General features: G+C 39.8%; 1 protein-coding gene across 1 annotated transcript in view; it reads left to right on the top strand.

The window, feature by feature from the left end:
• Nucleotides 1-5339: 5339 nt before the first annotated feature.
• The window catches only part of LOC126262344 (nuclear pore complex protein Nup160 homolog), an 82756-nt gene continuing 67622 nt past the window's right edge, over nucleotides 5340-20473 (top strand). The window contains exons 1-2 of the mRNA XM_049958914.1: nucleotides 5340-5703; nucleotides 16745-19564. Of these exons, the coding sequence (XP_049814871.1) occupies nucleotides 16805-19564 (2760 nt within the window). The 5' untranslated portion in view covers nucleotides 5340-5703; nucleotides 16745-16804. The remainder of the gene's footprint in view (nucleotides 5704-16744; nucleotides 19565-20473) is intronic.

Here is a 20473-nt window from a genome sequence, read left to right on the forward strand (position 1 = left end):
CCTTGTAACACTAATCAAAACGGCCTTGCTGTGCTGGTACTGTGAACAGCTGAAGGCAAGGGGAAACTACAGCCGTAATTTTTCCCAAGGGCAGGCAGTTCTACTGTATGGTTAATTGATGGTGGCGTCCTCTTGGGTAAAATATTCCAGATGTAAAATAGTCCCCCATTCAAATCTCCGGGCGGGGACTACTCAAGAGGACGTTGTTATCAGGAGAAAAGAAACTGGCGTTCTACGGGTCAGAGCATGGAATGTCAGATCCCTTAATCAGGCAGATAAGTTAGAAAATTTAAAAAGGGAAATGGATAGGTTAAAGTTAGATATAGTGGGAATTATTGAAGTTCGATGGCAGGAGTAACAAGACTTCTGGTCAGGTGAATACAGGGTTATAAATACAAAATCAAATAGGGGTAATGCAGGAGTAGATTTAATAATGAATAAAAAATAAGAGTGTGGGTAAGCTCCTACAAACAGCATAGTGAACGCATTATTGTGGCCAAGATAGACACAAAGCCCATGCCTACTACAGTAGTACAAGTTTATATGCCAACTAGCTCTGCAGATGACGACGCAATTTAAGAAATGTATGATGAGATAAAAGAAATTATTCAGGTAGTGAAGGGAAACGAAAATTTAATAGTCATGGGTGACTGGAATTCGAGAGTAGGAAAAGGGAGAGAAGGAAACATAGTAGGTGAATATGGATTGGGGCTAAGAAATGAAAGAGGAAGCCGCCTGGTAGAATTTTGCGCAGAGCATAACTTAATCATAGCTAACACTTGGTTCAAGAATCATGAAAGAAGGTTCTATACATGGAAGAAGCCTGGAGATACTGACAGGTTTCAGATAGATTATATAATGGCAAGACAGATATTTAGGAACCAGGTTTTAAATTGTAAGACATTTCCAGGGGCAGATGTGGACTCTGGCCACAATCTATTGGTTATGAACTGTAGATTAAAACTGAAGAAATTGCAAAAAGGTGGGAATTTAAGGAGATGGGACCTGGATAAACTGACAGAACCAGAGGTTGTAGAAAGTTTCAGGGAGAGCATTAGGGAACGACTGACAAGAATAGGGGAAAGAAATACAGTAGAAGAAGAATGGGTAGCTTTGAGAGATGAAATAGTGAAGGCAGCAGAGTATCAAGTAGGTAAAAAGACGAGGGCTAATAGAAATCCTTGGGTAACAGAACAGATACTGAATTTAGTTGATGAAAGAAAAAAAATACCAAAATGCAGTAAATGGAGCAGGCAAAAAGCAATGGAAATGTCTCAAAAATGAGATCGACATGAAGTGCAAAATGGCTAAGCAGGGATGGTTAGAGGACAAATGTAAGGAAAAAAATGGTTCAAATGGCTCTGAGCACTATGGGACTTAACATCTATGGTCATCAGTCCCCTAGAACTTAGAACTACTTAAACCTAACTAACCTAAGGACATCACACAACACCCAGCCATCACGAGGCAGAGAAAATCCCTGACCCCGCCGGGAATCGAACCCGGGAACCCGGGCGTGGGAAGCGAGAACGCTACCGCACGACCACGAGATGCGGGCAAATGTAAGGATGTAGAGGCATATATCACTAGGGGTAAGATAGATAATGCCCACAGGAAAATTAAAGAGACCTTTGGAGAAAAGAGAACCACATGCATGAATATCAAGAGCTCTGATGGAAACCCAGTTCTAAGTAAAGAAGGGTAAGCAGAAAGTTGGAAGGAGTATATAGAGGGTCTATACAGGGCGATGTTCTTGAGGACACTATTATGGAAATGGAGGAGAATGTAGATGAAGATGAAATGGGAGATATGATACTGCATGAAGTGTTGGACAGAGCACTGAAAGACCGAAGTCGAAACGAGGCCCCGAGAGTAGACAGCATTCCATTAGAACTACTGATAGCCTTGGGAGAGCCAGCCCTGACAAAACTCTAGCATCTGGTGAGTAAGATGTATGAGACAGGCGAGATACCCTCAGAGTTCAAGACGAATATAATAATTCCAATCCAAAAGAAAGCAGGTGTTGACAGATGTGAAAATTACCGAACTATCAGTTTAATAAGCCACAGCTGCAAAATAATAACACGAATTCTTTACAGGCGAATGGAAAAACTGGTAGAAGCCGACCTCGGGGAAGATCAGTTTGGATTCCGTAGAAATGTTGGAACACGTGAGGCAATACTGACCCTACGACGTACCTTAGAAAATAGTTTAAGGAGACTAGAAACCTACATTTCTAGTATTTGTAGACTTAGAGAATGCTTTTGACAATGTTGACTGGAATACTCTTTTTCAAATTCTGAAGGTGGTAGGGGTAAAATACAGGGAGCGAAAGGCCATTTACAATTTGTACAGAAACCAGATGGCAGTTATAAGAGTCGAGGGACATGAAAGGGAAGCAGTGGTTGGGAAGGAGTGAGACAGTGTTGTAGCCTATCCCTGATGTTATTCAATCTGTATATTGAGCAAGCAGTAAAAGAAACAAAAGAAAAATTCGGAGTAGGTATTAAAATCCATGGAGAAGAAATAAAAACTTTGAGGTTCACCAATGACATTGTAATTCTGTCAGATACAGCAAAGGACCTGGAAGAGCACCTGAACAGAATGGACAGTGTCTTGAAAGGAGGATACAAGATGAACATCAACAAAAACAAAATGACGATAAAGGAATGTAGTCGAATTAAATCGGGTGATGCTGAGGGTATTAGATTAGGAAATGAGACGCTTAAAGTAGTAAACAAGTTTTGCTATTTGGAGACCAAAATAACTGATGATGGTCGAAGTAGAGAGGATATAAAATGTAGACTGCCAATGGCAACGAAAGCATTTCTAAAGAAGAGAAATTTGTTAATTTGGAGTATAGATTTAAGTGTTAGGAAGTCGTTTCTGAAAGTATTTGTATGGAGTCTAGCCATGTATGGAAGTGAAACGTGGACGATAAATAATTTAGACAAGAAGAGAATAGAAGCTTTCGAAAGGTGGTGCTACGGAAGGATGCTGAAGATTAGATGGGTAGATCACATAAGTAATGAGGATGTACTGAATAGAATTGGGGAGAAGAGAAATTTGTGGTGGTGGTTAGTGTTTAACGTCCCGTCGACAACGAGGTCATTAGAGACGGAGCGCAAGCTCGGGTTAGGGAAGGATTGGGAAGGAAATCGGCCGTGCCCTTTCAAAGGAACCATCCCGGCATTTGCCTGAAACGATTTAGGGAAATCACGGAAAACCTAAATCAGGATGGCCGGAGACGGGATTGAACCGTCGTCCTCCCGAATGCGAGTCCAGTGTGCTAACCACTGCGCCACCTCGCTCGGTAAGAGAAATTTGTGGCACAACTTGAGTAGAAGAAGGGATCGATTGGTAGGACATATTCTTAGGTATCAAGGGATCACCAAATTAGTATTGGAGGGCAGCGTGGAGGGTAAAACCGTAGAGGGAAACCAATAGATGAATACACTAAACAGATTCAGAAGGATGTAGGTTGCAGTAGATACTGGAAGATGAAGATGCTTGCACAGGGTAGAGTAGCATGGAGAGCTGCATCAAACCAGTCTCTGGACTGAAGACAACAACAACAACAAATTCACCTGGTTTAAAAATTTCACAGAGATTGCAGAATTTACTTTCACTTTTATTTGTGTGTTTCTCAAAATATCTAACCATAGCAAACGCACTTATCTTACATCTGTCAACTCAACAGTAAGAACACTGAATTTAGTATGTTTCGATTTTCTGCAAGTTCGTGCTTATGGCTCTCTCCTATCAATTTCTTTGCGATCTGAAAACATTTAATGTGAAGCAAATATATTGTATTGGCGATTTTACAATCAGGAAAGCAAATTGTAAGTATGTCCTGCAGGTGATCTACAACACTGAAAGGAGTATTGTGTTTGGCCACGAATCCTACCAATTTCATTGCAGCAGTGTGAGCTTGATTATTTAAATATGCATCAGTTTCAGCTGATTTCACAAATGTACTCAAAATTGTCTGGGTTTTAGATGACATTTCATTCACTTTTTTGACACGATTTTCACTTTTAGCATGTTTTTCAACATATCTCAACTCAGACGCAAAATTTATGTAATAGATTCTACATCCAGCCGTTTCAGAGTTCGGTTCATCGGTGCATAGCCAACCTTTAATTTCATGATTAGTTTCCCAGACTTTTCCGTGTTTTTGTTTTCGCCTCTTGCATTTAAACACCCCGGTTGTAGATTTCTTGGGAGCACTAGAACACTACCAATGTCTTCTGTTTTCATTGACACAATGCTGCGCTACTTAACACCCTATAAATCGCTCATTGTACTCACCTGAGTCAACAAGTTAACTGTAATCATTTTGCCTTATGTATGAGCACTGCGCAGGATGGAAAGCAGTCAGTATGGTGAATTCCTCAGGGTATTCATCCCAGGGAATAATCTAAGTTTACTTATGCAGCTGCTATGTGATGAAACTGAGGAATCCCACAGCTGGACAGACATGTAAGCTGCTCAAAAACGTGTTTGTGAAATAAATTGTCAAAAATTACAATAATAAAAAGGTGAAATGTTAAAAATAACACGCGTTTCGAAAAATCATACAAGAGACGTGTGATCGGAAAGGTGAATCGCATGTTGTTGCACCATCTTAAATTATCGTACATGTACGATGCATATTCTACGTTTGTCAGCGCTGCCTCACTATCGCGATCAGTGTGTGGTCCGGGTTGTTTCCTCAGTTCCCCGCTACTCCCTTCAGAAAATCTACCAACTTGCAATTAACACACTATACAATCTGAAGCAAAAGCTGTTTTTCTTTCTTTTGCTTGCAAGTAAATGCTCTGACTTATATCTTTATCTTCCAATTTTGTGCTTCTGTTTTATCCATACGGTTTCGTATCACATCATATTACCACACGGTTTCAACGATACTTGCCTACATATGTAGAACGCTCATCATCATATGGATCCTTGTTGCTAGGTTTAGGGCTCATCTTGTACATTTCAGAATCTAATAAATTAGAAATAACTTTATTTTTTTCAGTACCGTATGTACTGTGCTGTACTGTACCAAATACAACTGTGCTTCTGGGACTGGACTGACAGTATTGTAGTTAATCTTGAATTTCACATGCAGTATATATTATCTTTATGGAGTCCCTGTTACACCAGCAGAAGCATGTACATAAGACGTACAGTTTGATACGTCGTAAAGTAGAAATAATTTTTTACACACTTCGTTGTTCACCAGGTACAAATAAAAATGAAATTCTTCCTTTACTCGACTTCACATTCTTGTTATTGTCTGCACACCTCCCCCACCACTACACTGTTGCTTCTCAAAGATAAGATGTGTGTGGGAGAGCTTTGGTTATGGCGCGACGTTGAGTGTGTTACAAAATTAGAATGTACATTTTTGCTTTTGTATTTTTGGGATGTGTAGAATGCATTTTATCGATTCAATAAAATATCAATCCGATAAGGAATATTGTGTAATGTGGACTGGCGGTACTGTAAGAACCACTAACTGTAGTGTGTGTGATTTGTTTTAACCTGTGTAGGTCCATCGTTTCAGTCTTAAAAGTTTTTGTAAGGAACCATAAGTTTTCGTGTGAGATCACAACACGTTATGCTGTGTGATTATCTGCCTTGTTGTGTTATTGATGCGGATTTTGTGCATGGATTGACTTCGTCTGAGCATCAACTGAAAACCATGTGAACTTTGTAAGTATGAATCAAGCATGGCAGGTGCTTTGTGAGCACGTATTTTGATTAAATTCAGTGGTTTCATTGTGTAATTCGTTTAAATGTTAACAGTTTACGTTTTAACACCATCAGTAGATTGTTTACACGGGGCTCAAATGGAATCCTTACTGTTGATTGTATTGCTAAGTAGGTTTAAATCATTTCAAACGTTGGCAGGGTGAACATCAGCTCTTAACACTCGAAGCAAATGTAATGCCTGTTAGGTTTTACAGTCGTAGTAAGATGGTTTTGGGTAGCAAACTGTCACCCACTGCCTGTTCACAAATGTACACAGCTTTACATTATACTGGTATTAATGTATGTAACATTGATTTATTAAGTGTAATCACATCCCAGTTTGAAAAGATTTCGAGTCTGCACCAGATTTCTTTCTCCTGTCAACCTGGCAATGGATGTAAAGAATGTTTTTCATATGGAACAGATTGACGAATTTGGCATGTTTACAACTTTCAAGTACTCTCTCATCATCAAAATACTCCTCGAAGACTTCTCCATTATCAAATAAACCTTTCCTGGATTTACTTTGCAGTAGGCCTGTTAGTTTTTACGATGAAAATTGCGTTAAAAATAACAAATCGTGTTTTATGATATGGCGTGAACTAAACATTTGGCTATGCAACAGTTCAGTGTGTTACCAATGCCTTTATTTGACAGTCATATCCACTCCAACATTTTTGCATCAAACACCAATCCGAATTTTGGTCTCGGGACGTATTTTCATTTTTTAAACATAATCTTGCAGTAGTCTACTTCATATATGAATTTAACGTGCCTCAAGTTAAACAAAAAGAATTCCATAACTTTAAGTATCAAAAGTTGAATTCTTCTGAGTAGGCCTAAGTAATTTTTTTCAATCCATAGGCTACAGTTCTTCAAAAGCCATTTTATTTACTACCCAGTAACGTATTGTCGTTTTAAGACTTTACTCATTTCGCCTGTCTCTTGAATATTTTACTAAATAGAATGTATGATGAAATTATACGGGCTATCCTACCTTTTAAATGAGATTTCACTTTGACATCATTGTACCTAAATTATTTCTGGAAATACTGAAACTGCCAATACCGCCAGTATGCTGCGACCCTTGGCATCATCAAATTGGTGGACATAAACCATTCACTGAAATGTTACATGCGTAACAAGAATTAGTTATTCTCATGGCATCACATCTCTTGGCTTTGGCAGTTCGCAATAACTGTCACCTCTTAAGTTAATCTGGGCGTCAGTCTACAACACAGATTAATGTATCACCACAATTCAGATTTTGTATTCAAATTCATTAATTTTGTGAACAGACAGCCACACTGCCACGCTCCACCTTAACTTAGACCTCGGTATGCTATGAATAGTCTGTCACTATCCCAAAACATAGTAGGAAGTATTGGATCCCCCTGAAATCTTCCTTGTGGTGGCTGACTGATCTGCATTGCAACCCATGAACTATGTTATCTTGGAAGATGACAACATAGCCTAGTTGTGAATTAGCAAAGCCAAAGAATGTGAAAGCTAAAAGTCTTGTGGTAACAAATTGATCGGTAGTGAAACCTAATGTTTATGCTTTTGCCAGATTGAAAAATGCAACTGGGGTGAAATGTGTAACATTTCCAAAATTGTCATTGTTGTGTTCTATTTCTGTTTGTGCACATATGGATCACATGCCACAACATTCTCTCATCATTGGTCAGAGCCAATGTCCGGCATTAATAGACTGAATGCGCCACAGTTTTGCTCACGTTATCCATCAACATCTGGTGTTGCCTGCACATCTTTTTTTACATTCATAATTTATCCAATAAGTTTATTACCATATTATGTTTTATGTTGATGATTGATAATTTATAACTTACAGAAGATATTGTTATCTGCTGATTCTCTTGCCTGTGAATTCCTTCCCCCCCCCCCTCCTCCCCACCCCTTGGGTCAATGGAAGCATCTAATTCCACCCATCTGCTTTGATCTGTGCAGTAAGGGTGTTCTGGTGTGTGATGTCATTACGGCGCAAAGATTATGAGTTGGTTATGCTTGGAGATGTCGTCCTGTGTTTGATGGTGCTCTCAAGTGGTGTGTGTGTGTGTGTGTGTGTTGTATTGGGTTCATTTGAGCTGTGATGTTGGATGTGTGAAGTTGTTGGCAGTGTCTTTAGTTTGGGACGTAAGGTTTGGAAGTTTTTTTCAGTGAGTTATCAATTTGTGTGTTCAGCATTTTCGTTAGGTATTATTGGTTTTCTGTTTGTTGTGTGGAAATACATTTAATTTATTGTGTGACTTCGTTATTTGAACTGATTACCGAGATCGTGAAGTGTGGTATATGTTGCAACAACATGAGGCTGACCAGAGTTCTCAGACCAGGTGTGTGTGTGTGTGTGTGTGTGTGTGTGTGTGTGTGTGTGTAGGGATTTTTGGGTTTTTGAGGTGTTGTGATTTTGCTTTTATTTTTCATAGTTGTAGCTGTTGGTTCTTTTGGTATCAATAGTTATGGTTGACCAATATACACTATGTGATCAAAAGTATCCGGACACCCCTAAAAACATACATTTTTCATATTAGATGCTTTGTGTTGCCAGGTATTCCATATGAGTGACCTCAGTAGTAATTAGACACCGTGAGAGAGCAGAATGGGGTGCTCCGTGGAACTCATGGACTTCAAATGTGGTCAGGTGATTGGATGTCAATTGGGTCATCGTCTGTACATGAGATTTCCACACTCCTAAACGTCCCTAGGTCCATTGTTTGCGATCTGATAGTTAAGTGGAAAAGTGCAGGGACATGTTCAGCACAAAAGCGTACAGGCTGTTGACTGACAGAGACTGCTGACATTGGAAGAGGGTCATAATGTGTAGTAGGTAGACATCTGTCCAGACCATCACACAGGAATTCCAAACTTCATCAAGATCCACTGCAAGTACTATGACAGTTAGGCTAGAGGTGAGAAAACTCTGACTTCATGGTTGAGCAGCTGCGCATAAGCCACACATCATACCGGTAAATGCCAAACAACGCCTCGCTTGGTGTAAGGAGCATAAACATTGGACGATTGAACAGTGGAGAAACGTTGTGTGGAGGGACGAATCGCGGTACGCAGTGTGATGATAGATGGCAGGGTGTGGGTATGGCGAATGCCCGGTGAATGTCATCTGCCAGCGTTGGTAGTGTCAGCAGTAAAATTCGGAGGCGGTTGTGTTATGGTGTGGTGGTGATTTTCATGGAGGGGGCTTGCACCCCTTGTTGTTTTGCGTGGCACTATCACAGCACAGGCCTACATTGATGTTTTAAGCACCTCCTTGCTTCCCATTGTTGAGGAACAGTTTGGGGCTGCTGACTGCATCTTTCAACACAATCGAGCACCCCTTCATAATGCACGGCCTGTCGCGGAATTGTTATACGACAACAACATCCCTGTAAGAGACTGGCCTGCACAGAGTCCTAACCTGAATTCTATAGGACACCTTTGGGATGTTTTGGAATGCCAACTTCATGCCAGACCTCACTGACCGACATCAGTACCTCTCCTCCATTCAGCACTCCATGAAGAATGGGCTGCCATTCCCCAAGAAATCTTCCAACACCTGATTGAATGCATGCCCGCGAGAGTGGAAGCTGTAGGTATTGGTTTTTTGGTATTGTCAGCTATGGTTGATCTATATATGATAAGGGAAATGTCCGATTCCTATTTTCGTGGTTCTAGTTGTATGTAGGTGGTGGTGTTTTTGTATCATTGGCTGTGGTTGACCTAAGTGTGTCAAGGGAAGTGTCAGGTTCCTGTAGATTTAGTTGGTGTAGCAGAATGTTGTAATGGTTTTATTTTTTTGTGATTTGGGATTGTGTTTTTTTTTCTCCTGTTATATATATATATATATATATATATATATATATATATATATATATATATATTGTCGCCACCATAAAACCTCCAAATTGCCGTGGCTGTCCCATTGGTATGATTGTATTTTTGGAGGAAGATGTTATTGTCTTCTTTATATGTTCTTTCGTGATTGTTGCCATGTGTATGTAGTGACAACATACTCACCATATTGGAGATGCTTAGAACAGCCATTTCCGCCGTATTGATGACGTCACGGGTCAAAGCAGATGGGTGGAATTGGACGCTTCTGTAATACCCCCCTCCCTAATATATCTCTCTCTCTCTCTCTCTCTCTCACTCTCTCTCACACACACACACACACACACACACACACACACACACACAATGATGATGATGTCCCTTTAATGGCTGTTATGTGCATTTTGATGTTTGTTTTTATAAATAGAGACACAACAGTCTGTTTTGACAGGCTATCTTTAGAACTTTGTTGATGAAATTAGATGAAAATCTCTAAGCTAAAAGTGTAATGAAGTAAAACTTCTTGACACTTCCTTCATCAGTTACACATGCAGATGGATAATTCTGTAAACAATAGGGTCTATTACAATGTAAAACATGCATTTTAATTGTAACGGAAGTGTGGGCCTTTTGTTTCACTAGGAAGTCTGTACAGTGTTGATCCATTTCCTTAAGAAATTTGTCATCAATAACCACTTACAATCTGAAAACAACAATGCAGTTCTTTGCATGGGCAAAGCCCATATACATATTATACCTGTAACAGACAAACTATGCTACTACATATTCACTTTTGATTTTATAATTGGAGTACTGTACTTGGGAGCAGGAAAATTGGTGTACAAAAGTAGAAGTGAAAGTTGTATGTCCCTTAGCTTTTTTCTTTCTTCCTCCTCAGTTCGGATCTCGTTTACATGCCTAGTCAGCAGAAATTGGAAACATTTGGGCAAATAGTATGCAGGGTATTTCAGAAGGAATAGTATGTATTATAGGAGCTGGGTGTAAAGATTAATTAGGATAAAACATTTTGTTAAAGACGTGTCCAATTTTTAGTGGTTACAGTGATAAGTTTTCGCTCTAGGGACTTATTTATTGATTGTCATTTCTGTTTTGAAGTTCAAGACATGGAGCATTGCTTGAGTTTACACAACTGAGTTTTTCAACTGTGATTGTGATTTGTTGACCAAGTCTACTACATTATTTAAAAGTGCCGCATGTATTTACATATGTTGAGTGTGCTGGTATTATATTTGTGTGCGAATTTTGTAATGGAAGTACTGTGGCTGCCAGTATAGAATACTGTAAACTACTTCCTAAAACCAGATTCAAGTGTGCTTTTTCAGGTTTTCGCTAAACTGCCTAAGACTGGTACAATGCCCAGTTGTCAAATTTTAGCAGAATGTTCCATGTGCAGAACAGATGAAGTAGGAGACATCAAACAGAGTGAGTCAGGAAGGACTTTACAAATTTGGAATGACATAGAAATGTATTGAGATAAATTACAGAATTGGTAGATGTCATTTTGTAGCAAACAGCACAAAGTTTGATTCACATAGTGCATCAGTACCTCATTCCACCATGAGGAATGCCAACATAGTGCACAGATAGAATGGTTAATTTCACTGATGCAGGTTGTGTTTGCTGTATGTTTTGTTTTCATGAAACAAATTCTGAAACAACTGTTCGGCATGAATTTCACAATTTTCCAAATATGCTAAAGAACCTCAAAAGTCGGTGTAAAATTTGCTCTTGGCGCAAGAACTTTGTTGAGACGATTGCACAAGTTACGTCCGATTTCCTGCAATGATTGTGGGAAGAAATTTGTTGCTGGTGGAATGCTTGCCACATCACAAATGTTAGTCATAGTGAACTGAAATGACACTTCTCACTATTATGTGCAACTTGATGTTTTGTACAAAATGAAGCCTCTGCTGATTCTGTAAGTTATCTCAATAAATTTCTACATTCATCCAAAGAAGCAAAGTCCTTTTTGACTCACCCTCTATAATTGGTAGAATATAATCCTTCAGAATTTCTACAGGCACTGTATTAGTTTTCCACACCAAGTATGTTGTGGATGTATACTTGAACAGCCCCTCTGGCCTTATCATCTGCAGTGCATCTTACACCTTTGAGAAAGAGATGAAGGTAGACACTTGAAACTTTTTGACAGCCTAATTCCAAATCGCCAGGTAATCCTATCAGTACTGTTTACTGATGGAAGCAATTCGTGACAGTATCAGTAACACTTGTAACTCGTATCAGTGGTCTGACCAAAACTCTAATGCCTTTATGGTATGACAGTATAGATAGTCATATCCCTGTGAAACTATGCACTCCTAGAAATAGTCAACCAGGGTCCCTGGACCTTACCCCTTTAGGTTTTTGACTGTAGCGGTGGTTGAAAGGCCAAAAGTAAACATAAGAGACTAATAGATTGTTTGTGTAATTAATAGTGCTGCTCATACAAAAGAATTAAAGGATGACATTAGAAGAGCTTCATGTGGTGTCATCAAGATAATTCAGGATCGCATTGAAGTCGAAGGTGAAATTTATGAAAATCGAATTAAAATATTACGATTTGTCTTCAGTTATTCCTGTGAGTGCTTGGGTTACATTCTAACTGTTTTTTCTCTGTAACCAATAAAAATAGGATGCATGTTATATATTTATGTACTATTCCTTCTGAAACATCTCTTATTTTAGATCGTTTCCAATTTCAAATATGATACAACAGTAATATAGCAAAATAGGATCCACTGCTGTGTTGTTGAACCTGAGTGAGCCTTGTAGAATGCAATTTCATAGTGAACTTGGAACAATATTGACACATACACCTAAACTTACGGATTTCATTCCCCCCCCCCCCCCCCCTCCCGAAATCTTGGTCGTGGTGCTAGACTGATCTACATGCTCGAGATGTAAGTTGGTTTGTAAGGTGACAAATTGGTTGTGAATTGGGAAATCAACAAATGTGATGGGCAGAAAATTTGGTTGTGATAACAAATTCACTGGTAGCGAAGCCTAATGTTTACATCCACACCATATTGAAAAATGCAAGGGGCATCCAATAGATAACTTTTACCGATGTTTGATAGTCATTGGTTTTTTATACTTCTACATGTATGATGATCAGAATAGGAGTAGATTTGTGACAACAGCATTCATTTGTTCAAAGCTGTGATGAAGCCTTCTCATTAGTTGTAACAAAATATGGCTGTGTGATGGGTGGGAAAATGACATTACCTTCTGCATCTATACATTGACTGCCCCACCATATAGCTTGTAGGAAAAAGAGACCAACCAGTGAAGTGCATTGTTTGTTCTTTGGACGAGTAGCTGATTTCTCTGGTTTGAAGTTTATTCTTTGTGTAGAGTTTTACTTCTGATGTTAATCCAAGTAAAATAAATGTCTCTAAGTGTATGTGGATCTGATTTTTGATCTACATAATTGATGACCCTGAAAACAAGACCAGTGTAAGTTGCAACAACATTTTTTGATTACATCCGTTAAACATAGAAGGCACAAATAATTTTTTACAAACCGTCAATGACGAGATCCTGCAGCTGCAAAAAGAGATTGAAGTTTCAGAGCAGTCGACAATGAGAGATGACAGCAAGACGGACATGACGATATCACAAACTAGATCCTGCAGCTGCAAAAAGAGATTGAATTTTCAGAGCAGTCGACGATGAGAGATGACAGCAAGACGGACACGACGATATCACAAACTCAGCAATAACTACAGCGCCGTGAGTGCACACACGTACCGAAAATTTTCTGCTACATTTTTGTTCGTGCCAACTGCGCCACGCCTACAATTGCAGGCAGCTCCATTTACACCCTCACAACCGAACATATGGTTTGCAGTTTTGGAAAGCTTTTTCGCACAACAACGGATCACAGAGGACCGTGAACAATTTACACTGGTAATTAGCAATTTGCACCAGACAGTGACGACAATAGTTTCCAATGTGATTCTACACCCACCCCATCAACAAGCATACCTCGCCCTGAAGACTTCGCTACTGCATGAAGCTACCCGAGCAGAGGCTTTCACAAGTGCTTTACCAGGAGAAACGTGGAGACAGAAGCCCCTTTGGAGTTTTGGAGACATTTGCGAGTGATAGTGGACTGTAGCATAATATCTAATGAGTTGCTGCTACATATCTGGCGACAATAGTTTCCGACACAAGTACAGTTGACATTAATAGCATATGAAGGACAACCATTGAATAAATTCCTGCAAGTAACTAACTGATAGAGCATACGCCTCATTGGAATCAACCACTATGACATGCGTAGCAGCTACTAATATGAGTGACACAACAGAAGGTGACAAACATGCATCACAGTTTTTGATGGAGCTGATGCTGAATTGTGCCGCTGCATCTTGCCGACAATTAAAGTCTGATCAGTTCAATGAATTAGCTAGACTGTGTGGATTCATACAACCAGTTATCACCCAACAAGCAACGGGATGGCGGAAAGGTGGCACAGAACACTGAAGGCGGTCCTCAAGCTGGACGGAGGTACTACCACTAGTACTTCTAGGTTTATGGACTGCGTGATATAGGCGCATCAGTGGTGGAGATGGTTTATGGAGAACTACTGAGAATTCTTGCAGACTATCTCACAGCGGCACCACTACAACCACAAACGGAGCTACCACTGCTGGTACAGTACATTCACGACCATGTAGCAAGAATGAGAGGGCCACCAGCATCCTGCCATAGTGAACATCTGGTCTTCATGCACAAAGCCTCAACGGATTGCGCACAAGTCACATTGCTCACAGACGCCTTACGGGCTACCCTACAACCTCCTTATACTGGGCCCTTTCAAATACTGTGACATAATGCCCATACTATAGACATCTCGCAAAATTGAAAAAGTTGTCACATTTTCCATTGAAAGAGGGAAACCAGCATGGACCTTACCATCGCCAATGCATTAAAACACTCCTCCAGTTCAGGATTATCAAGGGTCAGGCGAGCCTACACCCATTTGAACTGAAGAGACAACACCAAGATGCAAGAGGACTATAGAACAACCAGTCACACCTGTGCTCACATCAACACGTCAACCAGTCATCTGTACAAGAGCTGGATGACAAGTCAAATTCAAGTACTCCTACATTCCAGGTGCTCCATACTTTAAGGGGGGGGGGGCAGTGTGGGAAAAAGAGACTGACCAGTGAAGTGTGTTGTTTGTTCTTTGGACGAGTAGCTGAATTCTCTGATGTGATGTTTATTGTTTGTTTTTTGTTTGGCGTTTTACTTCCGACGTTAATCGAAGGAAAATAAATGTCTCTAAACGTATGTGGATTTGATTTCTGACCTACAAGTGCATGGTTTCTTCTAAAAGGCCTTTTTTTTTTAATTCTATTAGTATTTGTGGTTGAAGTCTAGTAGCCTCTTTATAAATCTGACATGGAACACAGCTGAGAACACCTGTGGCATTTATTTCGGAATAACTCCCTGTTGCCTTCATTTAATTATCTGCTGCAAGCACATCAGAATTATTTCATGATTAGTATGTCTTCATCATCCTTTCCCAATTAGCCTATATGAGAGAGCAAACAACATTGCAGACTATCCTTCCAGTCAAAACTAGGTGTAATCTAATTGATTTGGTTGGTTTTTGGGGAAGGAGACCAGACAGCGAGGTCATCGGTCTCATCGGATTAGGGAAGGAAGTCGGCCGTGCCCTTGAATGGAACCATCCCAGCATTTGCCTGGAGCGATTTAGGGAAATCACGGAAAACCTAAATCAGGATGGCCGGAGGTGGGATTGAACCGTCGTCCTCCCAAATGCGAGTCCAGTGTCTAACCACTGCGCTACCTCGCTCGGTCTCTAATTGATTTGATACAAAAGGAACCGCAGCATTCTGAGTTGTTTTATAATGCAGATTTACTACATAACTATCTGTTCAGTATATACATTATTTATTTCTTTTTATTGAGTAGTTTGTGTTATTCAGCCATTATTAATATGACACATAAAGGAAGGTGTGGAGAGAGCATCTTTAGCTTCAACCGAAGCCATATTGAAAAACCCATTTCACTGTCAGACTGTGTCAGGAGGAAAGCAGGAGCAGCATAGAGCAGTTGTAACTTGCAAACTTGCAGACAAAGTTTCTTGTGCACAGAAACCATATCCATGGAAATAATTTTCTTTAATTCTATTTTGTGCACTTGTGTGATTTTTATTTGTAACGAACTCTTGTGCATTATCATACTGGAACACTTTGGTGTGCAGGCACTAAGAGCTCATGGTACCCAAGCTGTGGACTGGCCTGTGGCACCAGTCCTCTGTAATCATAATGTGCCTGTTAAGCATAAGCGTTATAGTGGGACAGGATGTGATGCAGGGCACAGGGATCTTGGCTTAACTGCCCAACACCTGAGGAGAGTACAACTCTCAAGCAGGGATCAGGCAAAACAAGTCATTAGGCGTCAATTTCTGGGCACCAGTTGAAGCCTAAAGTTTAGAACAGGTACAACGGCAGTTTGGACACATTTTGTTTAAGGTGTATCTGTTTGGCACAGGCAGTGATATCTCTGTGCTCCTGACTAGTAACAGTTTCCTTCCTTCAGCTGTCATTGCTAATCACATCTTTCAGCATCTCAAGTGACTCTGTGCTGAGTAGTGTTTACATAATGATGACAAATGGAGAAACAAAAAGAGCAAAAATAAGGTCATCAACTTATTGTCATAGATTACAAGTTTCTTTGATGAAAGGTGTCTAAGAACTATTGCGATAGCAATAATGTAGAAAATTAGTGGTGGGTACATATTTGCATGTACAAGGAATGTTATTATTATTACTATTGATTTTAACTAGTCTTTGTTTTACCAAAACTTATTTTCCTCATGACATCTTTTGAACATTAACAAGTAAGTTGCTACTCATCAGACATTAATATCTGGTGAGTGTATGCCGTTGAGAACACAAGTAATAATTTGTTGTGTCATTTCTGTGCTAGATTCTCAATCTGTAAGCGCACTGTTTTATTTTATTTTTTATTTATTTATATATTTTTTACAGTTATTCACTGAGTCCATTCACCATTATTACGTACAAGTATTGTTTAATTTTATTACTAGTGGCTTTCATGTACAAGAACTACAGGAATTCTGTTCTGTCTGTTTCAGCTACTGAAGCTGCCATAAAGGACACACATTACACAGATTTATTTGGACAGGATATTCAACATGGAGAGCCTCAGCACTGTTGGTACCTACAACTTGAGTTTCAGAGAAGTGCTACCCCACAGAACAACAGCTGAAAAGTGGAAAGAGATCACAGTTAATGTAGGAAGTTCACAAAGCACTTTGAGGGACATAAAAGTACCAGAGAAGTCGGGGGGCTACTCGTATAAAGAAGTTAATGGTACATTTACGAGAAATAGATTTATATACTGGCGCATCTGTCATGATGTCCTTGAAATTGCAGAAAATAGTTTGGATTTTAATTTAGCTGGCGACAGTGTGCGTTACAAGTTTCAAAATTCTCCAATACTGGAAGGAATTTCCATTTTTGAGACCAAATCACGTGTTGTTATATTAGTGACAACAGTCTCTAGTGTGCATAAGCTGTCTTTCCCACATCCCAATGAGATGTATAGTGTGGATTATATTACTAAACATCATCCTGATTTATCACTTAAGTCCATTTTCCATGATGCCTCACTGAGTGCAGCAAAAGATCCCAGTACATTTTATGTTATTGATCATACAACAACAAATTCACCATTGCCCCACTGTGCTGCGTCTCTGTTTACAGTGAACAAATCGTGTTTATTTGCTTTAGCTTATTCGACAGGGACTATCACGCTGGTTGATATGGACAAAAACGGTGAAGTAGATTTAAAAGAAATAAAAGAGACTTCAATTTTTCCTCGATTTTTGAAGGGAATTCTACGTGGTAAAACTGCCTACGAAATGGCTGTGAGTATGGTACTACACGCATTTGATGTCGACTATGGCCTATTTAGCCTTCATCGAGATGGTGTTCTCCGAATGTGGTCGTGCAACAGCTCGGACTGTCTTGCAGAAATTGATATTGCTTCTAATAAAACAGTTAATGGTGTGCGACCCACAGAAGGTGTGCAGCCTCATATTATGAAGAAGACTTCTGGCATAGATGAAGGTGTCTGTACACTTTGTGTTTACCTTAACTTTTCTCAGTTCTCTGAAGTGCATTTAATAAAGCTGGTAAACCGAGAAGGGACATTTGTCTTTGAAAATGTATTTGTTATTGATGCTCTGCCACACGATTTAATTGACCTTTCCATAGGATCACAGCGCATTTGGGCTCTGTGGCGTACAACAGAAGGTAACACTCTTGTATCGAGCATCGTACTGAACTACAAAGATCATGGCTGGCAATTTTCTTTATTAGAAAAATTGCCGAGTATTGAAGCGTGTGTATCTGCTGGCATGGATATTGCAGAAGAATGTCTGAATTACATATTTTATCCGGGAAGATTTCCTCTGTCTGTCATTACAAAAGCTGTGACCATTTTTCGCCGTAGCACAGTTACTGCTTCTTATTCTTTGTCATTGAGGCGGCTGAAACAGATTGTTATATTAGCAATTGAGGCTGAAATTGATAAAGATCCACTGAACAAGGAACTCAATGACATTGATAAATTGGACTTGGTGTACCAGACATGGCTACGTTTTTATTCTTGCTGTGTTCAGCTATATGAGGCACATACTCGTCCACTCGGTTTGTTACCTTTACATAGTTCTGGAATAGTGCTAGTCAAGAAACAGGAATATTCACTATTGAGACCAATGGAAACATTAGAATACATGTTACTGGCAGGATCGGAATTAATAGCCAAACAGACATTTCACCTTCTTCCTCCAGAGCGAAAACAATATGATGTCATGCAGGACTTGATTCTTTTGATGTCAGTATTGATCGCATTAGAAGATAGACTACCTGAAGATATGAAAGAGCATTTCATGGAGCAAATGCAGCAACAAAAGAGTCCAGACCAGGTGGCAGATGCTATGTTACACGAACTCACTGCAGAACGAGCTGTGTATGACAATGACTTTTTAATAAATATTGGAAAGAAATTGAATGGGATAAAAAATTTGTATTCCACACTTGTGTTGCTCATTGATACTCTCACACTGAAACAATGTTCTTTGAGAGGGGAAGCATATGAGAATACGAAGGAGGCATTTAGAGATTTGGGGCCATCTCTCAAATACGTGTACAGCAGCAGTCTGGCAGTGCCTGCAATAGCAATGAGCTTGCACCAATTTGTTACTGTGAGGTATTCAATTTGCAGGAGCCTTCTTTTGCTCCAGCAGTTATTACTGTGTTACCACAAGAAATTGCTGTTCAAAATCGTGGATTCACAATATGCAGATGTCTTGCATAATTCCTTGGTCCCCAGTGTGGTGTTGGCTGCACAGTCATATTTTGTTCTGCTGTGGGCATGTACTACGACTATTATGTTTGGAGGTCCTCCATCGTCAGCTCATGACAGTTATTTTACATCTGAAGCAAGCACCTCTCTGTCCCGTTCCTCTTCGTACCAGAGAACTGTCACGGTGCTGGAAGCATATTTGCAGCAGTGGAACAATACAGTGCCAGCAAGAACGTGGTTGGATTACTGGGCAATTGAAGACTTTTCCATGTGGCACAGTTCAATGCTAGCATATACAACGTTATTGTGTCAGCAGTTATGGCCAGTGTGGAATAACTTTGATCTTCCAAACTTTCTGTTATCAGTGGGACAGTGTACACTGGTACAACAGTACATGCGACTTCTGGACAGCTGGTGTGAATCTTATGCAAGTTCACGGAAATATTTGCATGGTCTGGCATTATTACAGCTTGGTCATCATCACAAGGCACTTGATTGCCTTGTGCAGGCATCTGCTGGCATGGAAGATGCTGTCTTCTTGGAGTTGATTGACTGCCAGAATGCAGATCCAGAACGACTACAGGTAAATATTTCTCCCCCCCCCTCTCCCCTCCTCATGCCCCCTCTTCCTCCGTATCTCTCACCCCTCCCCTTCCCTCTCCCCCCTCTCTCCCACCTTACAAGCAACAATTATTATTAATTATCAGACATGGAAAGTGCACCCTTGCCCTTGCAGCATTTACTTTTCAAAGTTGTGATTAAGAGTTCTACACTTCTTGTCATCTACTTGTGTCAACAACTGTAAAATGAACTTGGCTGCAGCTAAGCCACCAACCTCAAAATGCATAGCATGTAAGTCTTTAATTGTGGATGACATTGGTTTTTATGTTTGTGCAGCATTAATATAATTATTTTTTCCTTGAATTATGTTGCTCTGTCCATACCATAATTAATATGAAAGTGTTGAGCCTGGATTAATGTGTATTTCAGTACAGTGTTTGGTGACTCTGTCAGAGACTAATATAATTTCCCCAGCAGAAGAAAATATTGACAAACTAAACACCTACCTATCACAGGCTGAAGGAAAAAACAGTGCAACGATTGTGATGATGTGCAGTGGCTAGTAATTGAACTAGGCAGGTGTTAGCTAGTGTTCGTATTGCTGTTGAGTTTATTTCATAAATGTATAGTAGGCATGTAAATGAAACACAGCCACATATGGGAGTGTTAATGTAACACATACGTGCCATTAAGATGGCAAAGCAGTTCAATTTCTGATACTACTCATCAGTGATGCAAATAACTGTAACAGGAAAAAAAAATGATGCCAAAGCCATAAAACCTGGACTATGGAGCAATCAATGAAAGTTATTTGGTCAGATACCCCTTGTTTCACATCGTTTACAACTTCTGGCTGAGTTAGTTTATATCCCATGAGTGAAACGTGTTAATGGTTATGTGATGATTTTCCATGGGCTAATGGTACTCTGTA

This window comes from Schistocerca nitens, chromosome 6, assembly GCF_023898315.1.
Source record: "Schistocerca nitens isolate TAMUIC-IGC-003100 chromosome 6, iqSchNite1.1, whole genome shotgun sequence".
In the NCBI taxonomy this organism is placed as follows: domain Eukaryota; kingdom Metazoa; phylum Arthropoda; class Insecta; order Orthoptera; family Acrididae; genus Schistocerca; species Schistocerca nitens.